General features: G+C 45.1%; 6 protein-coding genes across 6 annotated transcripts; 5 read left to right on the top strand and 1 right to left on the bottom strand.

Moving 5' to 3' along the window:
• Window positions 1-293: 293 nt before the first annotated feature.
• On the top strand, window positions 294-4,101 carry L199_005907 (isoleucine-tRNA ligase; the record flags this gene model as incomplete). Its single annotated transcript, XM_064891609.1, has 9 exons — window positions 294-315; window positions 391-572; window positions 640-1,060; window positions 1,131-1,453; window positions 1,525-1,740; window positions 1,795-2,471; window positions 2,535-2,881; window positions 2,941-3,110; window positions 3,169-4,101. 9 exons carry the CDS (start codon window positions 294-296, stop codon window positions 4,099-4,101), a joined length of 3,291 nt encoding a protein of 1,096 aa, XP_064747681.1.
• Window positions 4,102-4,474: 373 nt separating this feature from the next.
• L199_005906 (uncharacterized protein) lies at window positions 4,475-7,822 on the top strand (the record flags this gene model as incomplete). Its single annotated transcript, XM_064891608.1, has 14 exons — window positions 4,475-4,621; window positions 4,682-5,006; window positions 5,076-5,160; window positions 5,241-5,325; window positions 5,403-5,499; window positions 5,565-5,664; window positions 5,717-5,829; window positions 5,888-6,063; window positions 6,116-6,260; window positions 6,319-6,595; window positions 6,665-6,810; window positions 6,872-7,098; window positions 7,160-7,496; window positions 7,566-7,822. The coding sequence occupies 14 exons, from the start codon at window positions 4,475-4,477 to the stop codon at window positions 7,820-7,822; spliced, it is 2,517 nt and encodes an 838-aa protein (XP_064747680.1).
• Window positions 7,823-8,551: 729 nt separating this feature from the next.
• L199_005905 (uncharacterized protein) lies at window positions 8,552-10,063 on the top strand (the record flags this gene model as incomplete). The annotated part of the gene is made up of 5 exons (XM_064891607.1): window positions 8,552-8,819; window positions 8,896-8,981; window positions 9,069-9,430; window positions 9,500-9,910; window positions 9,976-10,063. 5 exons carry the CDS (start codon window positions 8,552-8,554, stop codon window positions 10,061-10,063), a joined length of 1,215 nt encoding a protein of 404 aa, XP_064747679.1.
• A 505-nt stretch (window positions 10,064-10,568) lies between these two features.
• Window positions 10,569-12,143, top strand: L199_005904 (uncharacterized protein; the record flags this gene model as incomplete). Its single annotated transcript, XM_064891606.1, has 8 exons — window positions 10,569-10,638; window positions 10,724-10,835; window positions 10,915-11,012; window positions 11,098-11,323; window positions 11,414-11,553; window positions 11,667-11,736; window positions 11,801-12,043; window positions 12,119-12,143. 8 exons carry the CDS (start codon window positions 10,569-10,571, stop codon window positions 12,141-12,143), a joined length of 984 nt encoding a protein of 327 aa, XP_064747678.1.
• A 1,354-nt stretch (window positions 12,144-13,497) lies between these two features.
• On the top strand, window positions 13,498-17,283 carry L199_005903 (uncharacterized protein; the record flags this gene model as incomplete). Its single annotated transcript, XM_064891605.1, has 4 exons — window positions 13,498-14,007; window positions 14,069-14,887; window positions 14,943-15,620; window positions 15,682-17,283. 4 exons carry the CDS (start codon window positions 13,498-13,500, stop codon window positions 17,281-17,283), a joined length of 3,609 nt encoding a protein of 1,202 aa, XP_064747677.1.
• Window positions 17,284-17,882: 599 nt separating this feature from the next.
• On the bottom strand, window positions 17,883-19,437 carry L199_005902 (uncharacterized protein; the record flags this gene model as incomplete). Its single annotated transcript, XM_064891604.1, has 4 exons — window positions 17,883-18,427; window positions 18,513-18,641; window positions 18,703-19,268; window positions 19,349-19,437. The coding sequence occupies 4 exons, from the start codon at window positions 19,435-19,437 to the stop codon at window positions 17,883-17,885; spliced, it is 1,329 nt and encodes a 442-aa protein (XP_064747676.1).
• Between the last annotated feature and the right edge of the window lie 371 nt (window positions 19,438-19,808).

The following is a 19,808-nucleotide window of genomic DNA, read 5'->3' as shown; positions in this document are numbered from 1 at the left end:
AGTAGCTTGAAGCTATATATCATTGACAGTACATCTCCTCTCGCTGTACGACTTCCGGTCATCCGCCGTTCCTGCCGGATCTCGACTCAAAAACCTGCGAACACAAGTACATAGCCGACGAAAGGACCAGTAATCCGTCGTAGATTCCGACTCAACTCGACTCAGTTTCAGCTCGTACAGATTGTAGCTTAGTCAGAGCGTCAATCACTGGTGGCCAGGGTGTCAGAACTTCTTTATCAATCTCATCAGCTCCATTTGCTCTCATTCAATACTCAAAATAGATAAGGAGCAAAATGTCATTCCCAGCTCACGACCGTAAGTAGCCCAATTGACCCTTTGTCATCAGATGTGTAGTGGGACTTTTTGAGCTGACCATCATATCCCTGCTAGCTTCCAAACCCATCAGTATCCCCAAAACAGAAGAGAATGTATTGAAATACTGGACAGATATCGATGCTTTCAAGACTTCTCAGAAATTGTCTGAAGGAAAACCAGAATACAGTTTCTATGACGGTCCCCCTTTCGCTACTGGTAAACCCCATTATGGACATTTACTCGCTGGTACCATAAAGGTGAGTTGGACTAGATTCCACTTTTCAATGGCAGGAGCTATTCACTGACATGCTGTTCTGGTGATAGGATATTGTCACTCGACATGCTCATTCTACAGGACATCATGTCGAAAGACGATTCGGATGGGATACGCACGGTCTTCCAGTAGAACATGAAATTGACAAAACCCTCAACATCAAAGGAAAAGAAGATGTCATGGCGATGGGTATCGACAAGTACAATGCAGCATGTAGAGAGATTGTCATGAGATATTCAGGGGAATGGAAATCGACAGTAGAGAGGATGGGTAGATGGATTGACTTTGATACCGGATACAAAACGCTTGATCCAACTTTTATGGAAAGTGTCTGGTGGGTATTCGGACAGTTATGGCAGAAAGGTCAAGTATACAGAGGATTAAGAGTCATGCCTTACTCGACGGGATGTACTACCCCTCTAAGTAATTTCGAGGCTGGAGAAGATTATAGGATGACTTCTGATCCTGCTGGTGAGTCATCGATCTCGCACGACTGTATTTCCATGAGTGTGATCATTCTGACGATGATTCAATACTACAGTTACCGTCACCTTTCCTCTCGTTGATGACCCCTCCACATCTCTTCTCGCATGGACCACCACACCTTACACTCTTCCTTCCAATCTTGGGCTCTGTGTTCACCCCGATTTCACATACATCAAAATCTACGATTACGAGCGTGATCAGAATTTTATCCTTCTCGAATCACTTCTCGGTACAGTGTACAAGGAATTAGCTGGAGGAAAGAAGGATGCTAAGAAAGATAAAGATGCGAAACCCAAGTTCAAGAAGGTCGGTCAGTTCGTAGGAAAAGATATGGTTGGATGGAGATACATCCCAATGTTCGATCATTTTACGGAACAAGTGAGTTGTCGTATTATCGTGCATTCATGTTCACATGAGGTGGCGGCTAACATATCCAATTCCAATCACAGTACGAGGACCGAGCATTCAGAGTTCTTTCCGACACCTATGTTACCGACACTTCAGGTACTGGTATCGTACACCAAGCTCCTGCTTTCGGAGAAGACGATCACAGAATCGCTGTGGCGCATAACGTTGTCCGAGATGATGAAATTCCTCCTTGTCCCATCGATGAATCTGGTAAATTCACAGCCGAGGTCCCAGAGTACCAGGGCAAGCACGTCAAAGTGAGTGTTTTTTTCCTTCAATCTGTGTAATGTCCCACTAAGCTGTCCGAGTAGGAAGCCGACCCAATCATCATCAAAGAGCTCCAGAAGAAAGGACGACTCATTGTCCGATCCGATATCATGCACTCTTACCCCTTCTGTTGGAGATCCGGTACACCACTCATCTACCGGGCTATTCCATCTTGGTTCGTACGAGTAGCTAACATCTCAGACAAGCTCGTTTCAAACAACGAGAAGACCCGATGGGTACCTGCCAACGTCGGTGAAGGTAGATTCGGAGGATGGATCAGGAATGCACGAGATTGGAACATCTCGAGAAATAGATATTGGGGTACACCTATCCCCCTCTGGGTCAGCGAGGACTACGAAGAAATCGTCGCTGTCAGTTCCATCGCTGAGCTCGAAAAGCTTTCCGGCGTGACTGGCATCAAAGACCTGCACAGAGAAAGTATCGATAATATCGAAATCCCCTCGCAACAAGGTAAAGGTAAATTGAGAAGAATCGAGGAAGTGTTCGACTGTTGGTTCGAATCTGGATCGATGCCTTACGCCCAATCTCACTATCCGTTCGAAAATCAAGATCGGTTCCAGAAATCTTACCCTGCCGATTTCGTCTCTGAAGGTATCGACCAAACTCGAGGTTGGTTCTACACCTTGTTGGTACTTGGTACTCACCTTTACGATACCGCTCCATGGAAGAATTTAATCGTCACTGGTCTTGTGTTGGCTGCGTGAGTCAGCTATATATGCTACACGTAGATACCGAAGCTGATCAATCATGTTGTTGTCTATAGTGACGGAAAGAAAATGTCCAAGAAGCTCAAGAACTACCCTGATCCTATGGAAGTAGTCAACAAATACGGTGCCGATTGTGTTAGATTGTTCTTGGTCAACTCGCCCGTAGTGAGAGCCGATAACCTGAGATTCAGAGAAGAAGGTGTACGAGAGATCTTGGCCAACGTCATTCTCAAATGGATCAACTCCCTCAATTTCTATCTCGGACAAGCTGAACTCTTCGAACGAACTACTGGAGAGAAGTTTGTCTATGATCATGATGCACCCAAATCATCTAATGTTATGGATCGATGGATTTTGGCTACTTGTCAGACTCTGATCCAGCATGTCGATACTGAGATGGGAGGTGAGTCATCGCAGTCGCGTCACAGAGAGGACAGATTGCTGATATCTACTCCCACATAGCTTACCGACTTTACACCGTCATCCCACGATTGCTTGACTTCATTGCCGATTTGACCAACTGGTACATCCGATTCAACCGAACAAGATTGAAGGGTATCGGTGGTGTTGAAGATACCCGAGCGGCATTGAACACTTTGTATGAGGCCTTGTACACCTTATGTTTGACTATGGTGAGCGGGATTAGTTACCTTCAACCGCATAATTAGCTAATGTGATTCGCCCTCTCAGTCCTCATTCACCCCATTCACCAGTGAAACAGTCTACCAAGCCCTTCGACCCACTTCTCCCGCGCCTAAAGATACCAGCCAAGACGTCCGATCCATTCATTTCCTTCCCTTCCCATCTGTCCGACAAGAATACTTCGACCTGGTCATTGAAAGACAAGTGAAACGAATGCGAGCAGTCATCGATCTCGGTCGATTGATTCGAGATCGAAAGACATTGAAGGTCAAGATCCCATTGAAGGAGCTTGTCATCTTCCACCACGATCAAGAATACCTGGATGATGTCAAATCGCTCGAATCGTATATCGCAGCAGAACTCAACGTAGTCAACATCGTCTACACAACAGACGAGTCGAAGACGGGCATCAAATACCGAGCTACGGCAGACTGGCCTACGTTAGGTAAGAAATTGAGAAAGGATCTAGGAAAGGTCAGATCACATTTACCCAAGATGACAACTGAGGAATGTAAACAATATGTCAACGAGGGTAAAGTATCGGTGAATGGGGTAGAACTTGTTGAAGGTGATCTGATTGTCACTCGATTCGCCGAGGTCAATTCGGAAGACAACAAATTCGATACTGCATCGGATAACGATGTGATTATCGTATTGGATATTCAGCGACATCCCGAATTGGAGACCTTGGCTTTACTTCGATCTCTTACATCAAGAGTGAACAAGTTAAGAAAAGAAGCTGGATTGAAACCTTCCGACAAAGTCGAAATTTACTATACAGTTGATGAGAACGAACAGGATTATCTGAAACCCGCTATTGCCCAACAGGAAGAATACCTCTTAAAGACTTTAGGTAATGTCCCCGTGGAGCTGTCTCAGAAATCAAATGATAAAGAAATCATAGAGACGGAGAAGAGATCGAAAGATTCAGAAGATTTGGCGGAGAACGAGAGATTCGTGTTGAGTTTGGCATTGGTATGATAAATTGATTAATTAGAATTAGACTACGCTTTAAAAGCGGAGACATATCCTTCCTCGTCCCCTCTTCTTCTTCTCCTTTTTCTCTTTTTTTTATTTATATACATTTTCAATGCATTTATAAGGGTTTATAACACCGTGTTCTCCTGGAGTTGCGTGTTCTCAGGTATAGGAGCCTGATGAATGTTGTCATATTGGAAAGTGGAGGTTGATTGAACTCGCGAAATCCAATGTTTACACAAATGTTAATACGACTTCTCCTCCTCCTCTTCTTCTCCTCTCCGACTTACCCCTTATACATACCAGACCCTCTCAGTGCCTACGAACTTATTCCAGGTGATGAGCTGCATATGACGGTACTACAATCGTACTCACGATGACGATCGACAACTACGACATCCCTCCGACCATCCTTACATCACGTATATTCCCTGGGATTATCCCCTCGACCTCACATCATAATGTCTCATGGAACGATGATGGACAGTGTCTCTTCGTCACTAAGAAGGGCGTCAATATACTTGTGAGTATGCACTTCACAATTGCCGCCCGATTACTTACTGAAACTGAAGTGAATATGTAGACTCCTCACTTGACCACTACATTCGCACCCCCACCTACACTCGTCGACCCATCTCTATCACTTGAAAACCCCTCTTCTGCCATAAACAATGAGAAACGACGCGCAGCATCAGCAGCGTTCGTAGTGGATGATAACCTATCTGATGAAGATGGTTTAGATAATTATGATGAAACTCCCTTACCCTCCAAAGATGGCGGAAAGGGTAAAGGAAAAGAAACGAAGGTGAGAAGACCGAGAAAAGGTGAAATCAAATTTTGGAATACTGGCGTAGAAGTCGATACTAGTAGGAAAAGAGATGATGTGTATGGATGGGATGACGTAGGCGGTGAGTCTGCGGATCTATCTTCTCCTTAATTAGATTCCAGCTGACTGATTGGACTTGGGCCTACGACAGATGAGATCACGTCTGTGATAAGTGAAAAGGAAGTTACGACTAGACAATCTATCTGGTCACCTTCCGGCTTAAGCGATCTTGGAGGGTGAGGCGGCTCTCCTCGATTAAAGGATCTTATTTGAGAGGATCAAACGATCAGCTGATAGCTGTCCGAACTTCGTATAGATCGCTCCTTGTGGTTGTCAATAGTGCGATGCAAGTCTCAGTTTATGCGCCGAGGAATGACCCGTATACCAAACAATGGGATGAAGTGAGTGAACTTCTGTACTACAATCCAGTTTCATGTTGTATAAAACATCACTAAAGCTGGTTCGTATCTCCACGCAGATAGCAGACTTGACATCGATAATGAGAGGCTCCTTACCGCCTGAAGCGTTATCAGATGGATTGAGTGTAGAAGGAATGTTGGAAATGCGCACTATTTGTAAGTTGTCTCTTGGCTTTCGACGAGAACGTGGAGACTGACCGAATGTGTGTATCGAAATACAGGTGCTCAATGGTCGTCGCACCTTCCATTACCGTCCATGATAGGTGTAGATGGTAGTTTATTAGCATTGAGTAATAGAGCTGGACGCATCTCATTTTGGAGGTGAGTTGGGATGCGATCTTCTGAAGTAACGGCGAGCTCATTCAGAATACAGCTACGGGCTTGAAAAGAGGTTCCATCAAATTCAGTTTGTCCAGATATGTGAACAGGGGGGATGGGTCACGGATATGGCTTGGTCCAAGTGGAGGATACTGGATGATCAGACTTGTAAGCTAATCTGTAACGCCACTTGAAAATGCCAAGTTGATCAATTCTTTATACTCAGACGAAGCACACCTTGCGCTTGCTCTCACGAACGGCTCAGTAGAAGTCTTGATCGTGCAGCGGAGAGCGCAGATTGATCAGGCAAACCCGAAGAAGTGGGCTCTAGAAATACAAGCTCCGATAGTGATGATAGATCGAGGTGATAAACGACATATAACGTCCATCAGATGGATTGACGTGAGTCATGAAAATGCCAAAGCAGGGACGCGAATCCTGACAGTCTCTGTAGGATGCCTTGATATGGACCAAATCCGGGACTATACATATCTTCGCTCCGGAAGGAAATCAGACTGTCCACTGGAGTGGAACATTATCCTTGAGGTTGGACAGAGTGGGGAACTGGGCAGGAGCAAATGGCTTAGGACCATGTATCGGTGTGTCATCCAGCTAAAGACAACATATGCTCAACCAGAGCTGATGGTAGTCTTGCAGGCATAAATCGTATTAACCGTGATACGTTGATCATCATCTTATCCTCGCTAACTACCCATCTTCTTACCGATTTCACCACTTCACCAACGCTGGCCCACCCTCACGACTCTCTTCGTACCGCGCTTGCACTTCGAGATATGTTCGAAGATCATCTGTCGATCGACCCGTTGATTAGAGTTAGGTTTAGAACAGTGCAATTACAGCCCGAAGGATGGACGGCAAATACTGCTGGATGGACAAGTCTGGGCTGGGGCAGTGTAGGATCTTGGGTGACTGAGTGAGTCTTCTCATATACCCTTCAGTATACCCTGAGCGAAGACTTAATGTGATCGTTGTGAGATTATAGACCAACAAGTTTCCATAATCTCGATAATGCAACGGAAGGCAAACGATCAGTGACTTTTGTACTTGGAAGCATGGGAAAGGCAGGTCCAACACCGGACGAAACAGTCATAGAAGCTTTGCGTAGGGCGTTAGCAGACCCTCCGAACCGTATGTGAAATTCCAAACAGTTTACATAGGATGCTCGTCAAGCTTATATTATACCTCATAGTGTTACATACGACCTCTGGCAAGGTGTTGATACCGTACCTCTTACACATCCTTAGTATGAAGGACTCAGAAACCCTAATGGAGGATCTGCTGAGCTTGACTTCTTCAATGTTGACTGCCGAGACACAGGCACGTCAAGTTGATCAAGCAGGCCTGATTGATGGTTTCTGGGGTCAGAAACCATTGGATCAGCTTAGACTTGCATACGTTCTATCATCATGGTGCGAGGTAAGCTTCCGGAGGAGGTCATTATATCCGTGATCTGAAGCTGACATCTCACAAATTGCAGAGTCATTTCTCATCCGAAGCGACCGATTTTCAGCGAGTCGCAGCAACCGTGTTACGGTCGATAACCACCCGTCTGATCGATGTTCTCTTGAAATGGGCAACAACCGCACTACAACATCAAAGCCTGGGCAACCTGGATCGTCAATTCATATGCCAACTGCTCAAAACAGCCAACCAGCTGTCCGAGGAGCAAACTGACTCCAACCTGCTCAAGTTGATCAAAGACATATCAAGCAAGCTTGATCAAGCCCAAACACAAGATAATTCGGAAGAACGATGTCCTGCATGTATGACCGCAGTTGGGGCGGATGGTACATGTGCCAAAGGGCATATGTGGAGTGAGTAGTTCAATGGCAATCATCCCATAAGATGAAGAGCGACGACTGATATATGATAATAAACGATAGCACGATGTTCCATTACTCATCTCCTGATCACTCATCCACATTACAGAGTGTGTTCGACCTGTCCCGCCATTTCGCTTCTTCCAAAGAGACACCTATCTATTCCTATACCGGTTGATGAACAAGGGAAGGACCATGACTTCCAAAGATTCATTCCTTCCCCTTCAACGGCAGTCGAAGAAGATAGCTTGATTCAGATAGCGCTGGAAGCTGCTATAGCGTGTTTGAATTGTGGTGGGAGGTGGCAGAGGGCTGTGTAATATCGTGATGTATCTTTTTGTGTATCATTTTCATGATCATGGATGGAGGTACAGTCTGAAATGACCGCGATTGAGGGCCAGGCTATATGGATCTTAGAGCACATTTTGCACCGACGACGCCTGACGGCCGTTCGGTCTTGAGGCACACAGCAATTTAGGCCGTAAGATCCACAGCACAGGGACTCATCTACCTGTCTAGGCCGTACAAATTGCCTCGATCTGTTGATCATTGGCTAACAAGCATGATAAATGACTCGAGCCTATGCATTACCATGGATTTGGTTTGCAACAAGGACAGTAGATGCGAAATGTTCCGAGTGGTGAATTGGTAGGATTGGTGATATCGGAATGATTCGCATCGACGCGGTAGATTTGTTTGGTTCCACTTGACTTTGGATTTGGTTTTTCGGCTGTTCCAATCATTCCATCGTCATTTCATTCGTACTAACCTACCAAAACAATGAAAAACCAAATCTCACCTCGTCGTACTTGGCACAGCTCACGATCTTAGATCTCATGGTGAAAGAAAGATTATAAATTCATGTCATATGAGATGCGGATGGAGCGGAAAGAATCGGAAAGATAAGCAGAGAGCAGAGATCGACATGAGTATATAAAGGAAGATCTGCAGGAACTGATCTTAGATGGAATGTCCATCGCAATTCTCACATTACTTCAGAATACAACATCCAACATACAATCCAGTGATTAACCCAACCCACTGTTATAATGTCAGCATTGACCCTCCGATCATCAACTACCTTAGCGAGGTCCACCTTACTTTCCAAACCATTATTATGTGGATGTTATTCAGCTTATCATCCCATCGCATCGGGCAGTCGATCCTTCTCAATCTCAGCTAGACGAGGGATCCGATCTGATGAGCCCAAGAAATCAAGCTTGGCTTTGAGACCTGAGATCAAGCAAAGGGAAGAACGGGCTGAAGGTAAGATTGTAGGAGGAGAAGGTAAAGGTGTAGAAGGTCCTCATTATCAAGGTGAGTCGGAAACATGCGACAGTCTATATGAGTCATTTTGGCTCATTGCATGCGTTTCGTATTTGTTTTTGGATAGATCAATCTACTGTTGCGAATGATATATTGACAAATCAATCTACGACTGGAGCATGGACTTTGATGAATCCCATTTACACAGAGTCGGTATGTTTACCCTTGTCTTGATGCTTACATTACCATTGAGAAGGTATGATGTGCTCACAAACAGAATTGGGGTTTTGTATCTTGTAGGAACTTGACACAGTCAAAGTGGTCGGTAGAGAACCTGTCACGCTGGCTGACAAGAGTGTACACAAACTTGTCAAATTCCTCAGAAGGACCTTCGACTTCTTAACGGCATACAAAGATTACAAAGTACCTGAGTCGATCTTGCAACAAAATCCCATTCCGGTCGCTGAATTGAGAGCCAAGGGGTTGTTGTTGAGCCATCATAAATGGTTATTCCGAATCATCCTTCTAGAATCAATCGCGGGTGTACCCGGTATGGTTGGCGGTACTTTACGACATCTCAGAAGTATGAGGTTATTGAGAAGGGATGGGGGTTGGATACATACTTTATTGGAGGAAGCAGAGAACGAGAGGATGCACCTTTTGTGAGTCTCTGCTCCTCGACTACGTTATGCTCTGACGTGGACGGAAAGCTAATTGATAATTGTATACAGAACATTCATGACCATCGCTCAACCTACCATATTCACCCGTGCCCTCGTCCTAGCAGCCCAAGGAGTATTCTACAACGCCTTCTTCCTCACCTACCTCTTCTCACCAAAGACCGCCCATCGATTTGTAGGAGCATTGGAGGAAGAGGCCGTCCGAACTTATTCACACTGTATCGACGATATCGAGAAAGGCCTGGTTCCCGAATGGAACGACGTGGCAGCACCTAGAATCGCCGTAGATTATTGGCGATTACCCTCGGATGCGAAATTGCTCGATGTCATCAGGGCAGTCAGAGCCGATGAAGCTACTCATAGATTTGTTAATCACTCGCTGGCGAATCTGGATCAGAAGAAAGATTTCAATCCGTTTGCTTTGGTTGAGGCGGATGCCGCGACAAGAGGAGGAAAGTGGGGGTGAGTCTAGTGTCTCTAAGTATCTCATGGAGGAAAAAAGCTGATGAGAATTTGAATGGACGTAGCTTCACTAGGGAGGAGTCAGCAGAATTTGCAAGGGAGCAACAAAAGAAGTTGATGGAAGTTTCTCATCAGAAAAGAATCGAACATTAGATGAGGTCCCTTCGAAAATTCGTCAACATTGGTCGTTTGTCTTCCAGATATATATAATTTCGCCCCCCTCCCCCCCTCCCGATGCCTCCCGATGTACCCAGTCAACACCACTCTATGCTGTTACTCGTAATTTTGTATATGTAAATGTATATCCTGTTGGCATGTATATCAATTTTCCAATCATTAATCGGATTCGCTTTTTGCGTACGCCCATGAGCAACAAACATATACAGGTAGCGCATTGACGAATATTACAGTGAAGTAGGCCACAAAAGTCTTTGTATGGTGCACGGCCTTGGTGACGTCACGTCGATCTTGTCGAGTATTCCCCAATTTACACGGGCATATCTCTGTTTGGCCCGAGCCCTTTTCGATTTCTAAATTTATCTATCCTGTCAAAGGCTATTCACCTTTGGACGATCGCTATAAAGGTCTGGTTATCGTATATAAAAAGAACTTTCCTCCTCATAGCTTCTTACTACTAGACATCCACTCGCTTATCAAGATGTCCATCCCGACTCAAACGATCAAACATGCTACTATAGCAAGTATGCAAGTTCCAGCCATGGCCATTGGTGAGCTGCCTTCCATCTTGTCAAATCACACCCATGCGGTCTAGGTAGGAGAAAGGCTGATGCTGCCATGTACTGATGTGGACAGGTACGTGGTCATGGGGTGATAAGACCTGGGGATACAAGCCTGAACAATTACCTGCTATCAAAGAAGCTTGGAAAACATCTGTCAAAGCCGGTCTGACTTTTTACGATACAGCGTGAGCTTGCTTGGCCCTCTTCTTATACCAAGAGGACCTAGAAGGGACAGTGCTGATTGTGGTGTGGTGGATGATATAGAGAAGCGTACGGTAATGGGGAATCCGAGAAGATCATCGGACAGCTCATCCAGGAGAGTTCTGAAGAAGAGAAGCAGAAACTGTTCATTGCTACCAAATGTAAGTCGTTTACATTCGCACCAGAAAATCCATTTCGATTGTTACAAAGAGATAAGTGCTGATTATAAACGCTCTTTGGGAATAGTCCTACCATTCCCTTTGCCACATTCCTTATACCTATTTAATCCCCCTGTCGTCGAGCGACTACAAGCTTCCTTGAAGAGAATGGGCCTATCTTCAGTCGAACTATACCAAATCCACTCTTCTAGCGGATTAGGCTCCTTCGAATCGCTAGCTAACGGTTTGGCTCAATGCGTCAAAATGGGATTGTGCAAAGCTGTCGGAGTATCTAATTTCAGTAAAGATGAACTGTCAGTGTATTTTCAAAATCATTTTGCCGATATCTGTACTAGCTTTCTCAGTTCAGCTGATTCATTTGACATTTGAATTTGGATGTTCAGAGCCAAGTTCTCAGATTTATTGGCGAAACACGATATCAAATTGGCTTCTAACCAAATCGAATTTAACTTGCTTAGACAAGGTCCCGAGAAAAATGGGTTATTGGAAGAGATGAAGAAGAGGGATATAGCTTGTTTGGCATGTGAGTGATTAGTCATCCATCTTCGTTACGTCCGGTCCATCCTTTCAGGCGAACTCAACGGAACACACTCCTCAGATACTGATATTTGTGTCCTTATGGGTTGTCTTTTGTAGATTCTCCTCTCGCCATGGGTAGACTGACCGGGAAATATAATGCTTCGAACCCAATTCCAAGTGGTAGAAGGTAAATCACAGATTCCTTACACCTACCTTCCATGCCATTGTTAAACTTTCATCACATCGTATAGATTTAGCAACCAATACACTTGGGAACAACTTGCCCCCCTGTTAGAATATATGAAAACCCTCTCTGAGAAATACGACGTATCCATCTCAGCGATCGCTCTGAACTGGGTGATTGCAAAAGGTGCTATTCCACTTGGAGGAGCGAGGAACGCCAAACAGGCTGAACAAAACTCCAAGGCTTTGACATTTGAGTTGACTCCTGAGGAGGTCAGAGGGTTAAGTGAAAAGGGTTTCGATGGGAAGACGTAAGTGTAGCTTATCACTTGATATGGATATCGAAATAGGTCACCATGCTGATTTGACGTCCTGTGTATGTCTAGAAACTGGTTCTGGCAACGCGGATAGTCGAGCACACTCAATTGCGCCCATTGGATAGGTGGTTAAGGTTGTAGTATGAATCTGAACCATGTATAACCAGTTTAATAGTAAACGATGCCAGAAAGTAGCTGACGTTATGGGTCGACTTTCTAAGTACTTTGTTGCCGGAAAGTCATTTCGCTGACCCGTACATCCATCCAACTATCCATCTGTCCATTCTCCTCTGGCCTGGCAAATCACACAGTAATTTGTCATGCATTCGTTTTGTTTGCTATTCCACAAGCAGATCGTTGTCTTCGTTGCAGATCCCTAAACCAGGAGAGAGGGGTGATCGAGATAGACCTCGGAAGCTATACACGAACGCACCTTTGGAAAGGACAACGCGCATTGCATATCAGCCTCAATAATTACCTTTTATGGACATTGCCACACCCACCATGAGACTGATATCAACTTTTCATCTGATTTTACCGTACAAAGGAATTTATATGCATTTTGAAACCCTACCCTTGATTCTGATCAAACCTCGCTTTCGTATCCCACTCCACCTCTCCACTCTTCCAATCATCAGACACCACCATACACCATAACACCATACAGCCCCAAGAATCATCATCACAGCTTTTCATTGTCAGTTTCACGTCACGTAGTCTCGCTCACAGTCGATTTTATTTTTATCCGGCCGATAAGATTAAAATAAAACCATTAAATCGTTGAATTCCTTAGATCCGAGAAAATAAATAAAATAGATAACGATCACATCACTTGATCGGATTGAACCTAGCCCGTTCTCTCCCTTTCGCCCAATCCATCTAAATTCTCTCGGATCACACGGCTAGACACGTCTATCGAATTCCGATAACACTCTAATCAGAAACACGAACGAATCCCATCTATCGTATCTCCGTTGATCAGACCGTGTGACGTGTACCTTGGTTATTTACTTTTACTTTTCCCACACACGACTCTCTTTATCGAGTTTTACGATAACCTTTGGATCATCCCGCATCAATCGGCAATATTCCTTTTATTGATACAACCCAGGTCAATCTTGTGGACAACCATTTCGGTTAAATCTTTAGAATCTCTGAGCGAGTCTCTCCAAACGCTCGAGATCACGGGCCGACCTTTGCTTTATCAATTACTTGGTTGTTTCCTTTCACGCACACAGGCCACGATCCACGAGGATTACCACAAAGACTCGTCGTGATTAGATTGATTTCGTCGTGAGTTATTGATGTGACACAGCCACAACCACGTCCATTTCTTCCTTCCTCCTGCAAAGTTTTTATCGATTTTCCAAATTGAAAGTGGAGGTGGTCCAGTTGGCTCATGTGTATCTTTCCTGGCGATTTAGTTCAATGTCGGTTCATTTATAGTCATGACTACCCCTACACCTACCACGTCTTCCTTACCATTACCCAATAGTAACAGTAACCTAGGACGCGTGTCACCTATTGATTCACTGGCCCAGCAATCGCAATCTCCTTCGTTCAACCCCAACAGTTTCACTGGTCAACCCTCTTCCAATTACCCCCGTCCTCCCCCACCCCATACCAGTTCACCTGCCAACGGTAACAGTGTACGCCCACCACCTCACCAACAACCTATAGCAGGCCCCTCTCGTCCTCCTCCGCATCAACAACCCTCAAATCAGTTTCAGCAGCAGTATGCCGCTCTCAGTGGACTGCCAGGGCAACAAAATACTGGCTCAACAACGCTAGACCCATCAATTCATGCCAGGCTGCTACTTGCTGCTCAACAGCAGGCGCAAGCTTCGGCCGCTGTGAATGGAACGAACGGAGGTGGAAATCAGAGACCACCTGGGATGCCTGATTTAGCTGCTATGGCGAGTAATATGCCTGGGAACAGAGAGGCGATCATGAAACAGGTGAGTTTTTAGGTTTGTTCTCGTGATAGGCCACCACTGATTCGTTATCATGCATGTGCAGCTACAAGCTTTGCAGACCTCTCAAGCTCAACGAGCTAGACACGCCTTAGCTCAACCTCAACCTGGATCTCAACCACCACCAGTGACTGGGACACCCGCCCCTCCTTCTGTACCTTCACCTGCCACCGCTACAGCTCCTTCGCCTGCCAATCCTACCTCTCAGCAATCCCAATCCCAATTTAACCAACAATCAAATTCGCAATCCGCTCAAAACGCTCAACAAACCTTCTCACAGATAGATCAGTCTTTCCAGCAATTCCCCGCTAACGCCCCAGACCAACAGCCACAGCAAACCCAACAGCAAACATTTGTCAATGGAACAGGTTTTCATGTCCCGTCAGGACCGCAAGGGATGCCCCAGCAGCAAAGGGACTTTCTGCTCGCGCAAGGTGAGAAAATGCGAGCTGCTCAGCAATTGCAGATACAACGTAATCAGCAACAGCAGCAGCAGCAGCTGCAACAACAACAACAGCCACCTCCCACACCGGCTGCAAACGAATCTCAAAATTTTCAACCTCAACCAACTCCAGCATCTCATCCTGGTAACCTCCCCATGCCTCCTAATCCTACGGCTCCAGGAACTACAAATCCTATACGCCCGCCAGGTCAACAGCAGTCCGGTGTCCGACCACCAGGAAACGCTGTGGCGCAACGACAAGGATTTATAGGTTCTCTAGCTGGATTCTACAAATCGGCGAATCAGCCATTACCCCAAGCGATCTTCAATGGTGAAAGAGACGGATCCTTCCAGTTAGGTGGGGCTTGGGTGGACGTTTTAGACCTGACGATGATCATTATGAGGCTAGGTGGAATAATGAATGTGAGTATTCGTACATCATACTCATCTTGAAACTGACCATTGCTACTATCTCCAGGTCATGCAGCAAGGGGCCGATCAGCCGTTCTGGCGAGGATTCCTACAACAGAGGAACATTCCCAACCCTCTATCTGAACCTGCTGTGATTCCTCAACCTTTGAATGCCGACCCGAACGCCCCTCCGCAAACCACCACCGATCCCGTCCAATACATCGTGAGCGCGTACATCGCTTGGCTTCAACCATTTGAACAGCACATGTCGAGACAACGGCAACAATTTGCTCAAAGACAGCAAGCCATGGCCATGGGAAGACCTCCCAATGCGCAGCCTGGAATGCTTCCTACGCCAACAATGAACGGGATCCCAGGGATGGGTCCAGGTCAACAGATGTTTGCAGCTCCGTCACCAGCTGGCTCAGTGCCTACTCCGACATCCATGATACCTCCTTCACCTGCCAATTCAATTTCATACATGCCTAGTATGGCATCTCCCATCACTCATGCGCCACCATCGGAAACCAAATCCAGCGGAAGAGGAAGAGGCCGTGGTCGAGGGAGGGGAAGAGGTAGAGGTAGAGGGCAATCTCATGATGTCTCGTCGAGAAATGTCCCTCCTCCTATACACACGGGACATAACGATTTCACCGCTCCTCCAACTTCTGATGTAGTAGGAACACCCGAATCAGGACATAAGCGGAAACGTGAGAAGAAGGATAAAGGTTCTCATTCGGCTGAAGTGAGTGGAAAAATACGGGCCATTTCGAACATTCTTGCTGATAAGTAGTTCCCTCTCGCAGAACTCCACGCCGTCCACTCCTGCATCTGCACAAGTCAGTCTCCCGGCCGTCAGTGCACCTATCGAAAGACCTCCTACCCCCAAACGAGCAAGATACAAAGTGGAATACAATCCTATCCACAAACCCCAGTCTAATCTCGGCGGATGGGAGAGAAATGCCGTAGCAGCGACGTTCGCGAAGAACTCTTTACATCAGGGCGCAAGATCGATACACGATTTAGCCATTGTCGACATGGAAGGCATTTTGATGAGTCTCCGATCGAGATTACCCCACGAATTGAGTTATGCCATTACAGTACTATCGATGTTATCGATGTCTCATCCTGAGGAGAACATCACCGGGCTACCTCTGGTTCACCTACAGGAGGTGTATCAAGAAATACTGGATCTGATGAAAGAAGCTGCGTTCGGTGGAGACGGTTATGAAGATTGGGAAAAACAATATCAGCACGATGAATCCTCTCCAACGTCCAGCAGTGACGATTTGAATCAAATGACGTTCCTCGAATTAGAACAACTAGGACGCGATTTCGATTTCTCATTTGACGATGACGAAAACCTTGAAACTCCCAAACCGCCCAAGGATTCTACTGGCGGTCAAACCGACATCATCTTAGCTACTATGAACTTACTGAGGAATTTCTCAATGTATCATGATAATCAAGAAGTCATGGCTTCCAATCCCGATACGTTCGAGCTATTAGCGTTATTGACAGATGCAAGACTATGTCGATTACCTGGTCAACCTCAAAGATACAATCGACCATTTTCGATCATTGAATTAGCGAGAGTACGACGGGATGCTATAAGCGTCCTCACGAATATCGGAACGCATATCAACTTGAAGAGTTACCCTATCAGGTCGACCATATCGATATTTAGACTATTATCCAGTTTCCTCAATTCAGGATTTGATAGTTTCTCAATCCAAGATCCTCTCTTTGGACCTTCTACCCTCATTTCGCTCAACGATGCGCGAGCCCCGGTGAACCATTCACTTAATCGAGCGTTGGAAGCGTTCAGCAAGGTTATGCTTAGCGATCATAATAGGGAAGTCATCGGGACCAAAATACCCCAAAAGGAGATGATTAGATTATTCGAGAACCTAGTGAAGTTATTCCCTATCACCAAAAGACAATTGGAGGCTTTACATACGATTGAAGATTATCTCGGACTATACGAACAATTATCATTATGTTTGTATTCCTTGGTATTTTCAGCTACCATCCAAACTCGAAATCAGATGCGAAATCAACCTGGCCTATTAGATATTCTACTTAGGTTGATAATCGATACGTCACTGCAACATAAAGATTTCAAGGCGAATCCATTTGGTATACTATCACGAAGACTTTGTGAGACATTGGGTATACTCAATGGGAATATTCAACCTAATGGAATGGCAGAGAGTCAAATTAGTTTTTCAGCAGGTGGGATAGATAGTAAGAATGGATACAAGTTTGATTCTAAGAAAATCACCAATGGATATCTTGCGAATAAACAACTGGAGATTCTGGAGATGTTGTGGAGGGTTAGGAATGTCGATGGGGCTGCTTTTAGGGAGTTGGAAGGTATGTGTTGGGGTGGTGAAGGTGGAGATTAATCGTCATATATCCCATAAGCAAGTCCTCTGTCGGATGACTATATCATAAATCACAATTTCTTATAACATTATACAGTACTTCTACCTTTCTGTAAGATCATATTTTAGGGTTTTGGTTTCACATTTACGATTACATTTTCATCAGTTTATCAACAACAAACAAGTACTTGTTGGGTCAACAGTAGATATATATCTGTAATGCATAGAATGAAACGAGTGCGATTACCATATCAATACGAGTGAACAGAAAACGCGAATTAATTGCACTGAACACATTTGGCACAATCGCAAATTATTTGTTGAGACGATTAATGAATGCTTGTCCAAGTAACTAATAAAACCGATGTCACGATAATAGAATGTTCCCATATCGAACAGTTCCCAAAAGGTTAACATACAGCAATGGTACCAGTCCAAAAAGATATTTTACCTATGAGATATGATACGATATAAACCTAACATATACTTGGGGGGATCCCGACCGTAACTACATCGTATGTGATATTCGATATTCATTTATTCATGAGAACTTTCACAGAAAGTATTTCGTCCTTCATTTCCTCCAATTCTCCACCACGCTAGATAACGTCAAATACATCTCAAACCATCTTAGCAATCTTCACTCCACTTTCGATCCTTCTCTTTCTCAATCTCTCTTTCCTCCTTTCCCTTCTTTCCAGATGCTTCTTGATCAAATCTGGGGAATTAATCAATCTCTCCAAGTGTCTTTTCTTCTTTTGGACCGAACATGTCTTCCCGCTACCGGCAGTAGCTGTAGCGGAAGACGTTGCCGATGAAGTAGCAGCTGAGGAGGACGTAGCAGGCGAAGGATCGGATGTTGCGATAGCCACTTGAGCGGCGATACTGGCTGATCGGGTCATAGTGGTTTGTACAGTCACAGTAGTCTGAATGGTACCTTCTTGTGAGACTGAGGTGGAAGTGGTGGACTCGGAAGAAGTAGCCACGGTAGTAGAGGGTTGCGAATCACCAAAGGCACCTGACGCTGCGACCGAAGAAGCGGAAGAGGCAGAAGCTGATACTGAAGAAGCCGAAGCCGAAGTTGAAGTTGTAGCTGATTCGTTTCCACCGACGGCGGCAAACAAGTCGGTTTGAGCACCATTGATAAATCCATATTCGTTGTTGTCTAAATCAGTCAATGAATAAACAATCAGTATCAACTTCAAGAGACATTGCCTACAAGATTCTTTTATCAAAAGAAGCCAACTCACAGAAAGGAGGGTCGTATTCTCCTTGGGGATTATTATTCCTTTCTGCCTGATACCAATAATGAGGTTGTTTAGCACCCACAGTACAGTTGGAAGTGTCCGTAGGGTAATTACACTTGTTTGCGGTTTTAGCTAAGGTTCATTGATGATCAGTAAGGTATCATTATCATCATGACGATGATGATTGGCTTACGAGACGGTAAAGGAGTTATACCAGTTGCATCAGTGATATTACATCTGTACCCCAGGAAATAATTTTGTTCACTTCCAGCATCTGCGGCATGGATCCATCCCCACATACAATGACAACCTCCCTCGGGGCACGGTGGGAGATCAGAGGGAATTTGGAAATCGACATGTTTGAACCATGGACAGGTATAATTGACCGAAATTACAGTGAAATCTTCAGGTTGGATCTTCTTGACATCGCTCTCATAAGCTATGGCAATTCCACATCCTTTCACGTCCTTTGGATCAGATGAAGCCCATTGATCTGAAGTATGCATCGCACCTATTCCACCGGTTGCACCATCCCCATCACAAGCGTAGATACCTGTTTGTTGATCCGCATTTTGACCATAGCTTGTCAGAGCCTTGTTGCAAGCTACTTGACCGTGGTATGTCCCGCCAGAAGGGAGGTTCATGATCTTTCCGTCGGCAGGGGGTTTGTCGATGTACCCGTGGAACCACCATTCGTTGAATGGGAGATGCATCAATGGGAGGACAGGTTCAGATTGATTAGGGTCATTAGGATCCCATCTAAGTGGATTAAAAGCATTATCAGTATGGGTACCATATCGACGTAGAACCATATGGTCTGTGCGAATGACTCAACCCACCCATACATCCCTTCATCCCATAAAGCAATATGAGCATTTACAGATATCACAGACGCAACGAGGGCAAAGCACAGCTGAGAGACTCGCATGTTGTTGAGATGTAAAGCGTGAGAGTCAAGTCAAAAGAGATCGGTTTGGGTGATTCGTCGATTCGTTTGTGAGTTTTTTCGTTGATTGGACTGGACCGAGTTGAAAGAGTGTGTATGGCTTTGTGAGCGTAAAGAACGTGAATTGATATTGACTATCGATGGGATCAACCCTTGACGTTTATGGCGGTACTGCTCGCTACGAAGAGAAAAGTGAGGTCAGTATCGATGACGATGTTGAGGATGGGGGATGATATATGGATAGATATATAAGGGTGGGATATGATATGATCAGATATGCGCTGAATATATCAGTGTGATCGTAACAATAAGACAGGACGGACTCACTGCTAAGCTTGGTTCAACCAGGTACT

Source organism: Kwoniella botswanensis, chromosome 1, assembly GCF_036426115.1.
Source record: "Kwoniella botswanensis chromosome 1, complete sequence".
In the NCBI taxonomy this organism is placed as follows: Eukaryota; Fungi; Basidiomycota; class Tremellomycetes; order Tremellales; family Cryptococcaceae; genus Kwoniella; species Kwoniella botswanensis.
This window is presented reverse-complemented; position numbering and strand designations above follow the sequence as displayed.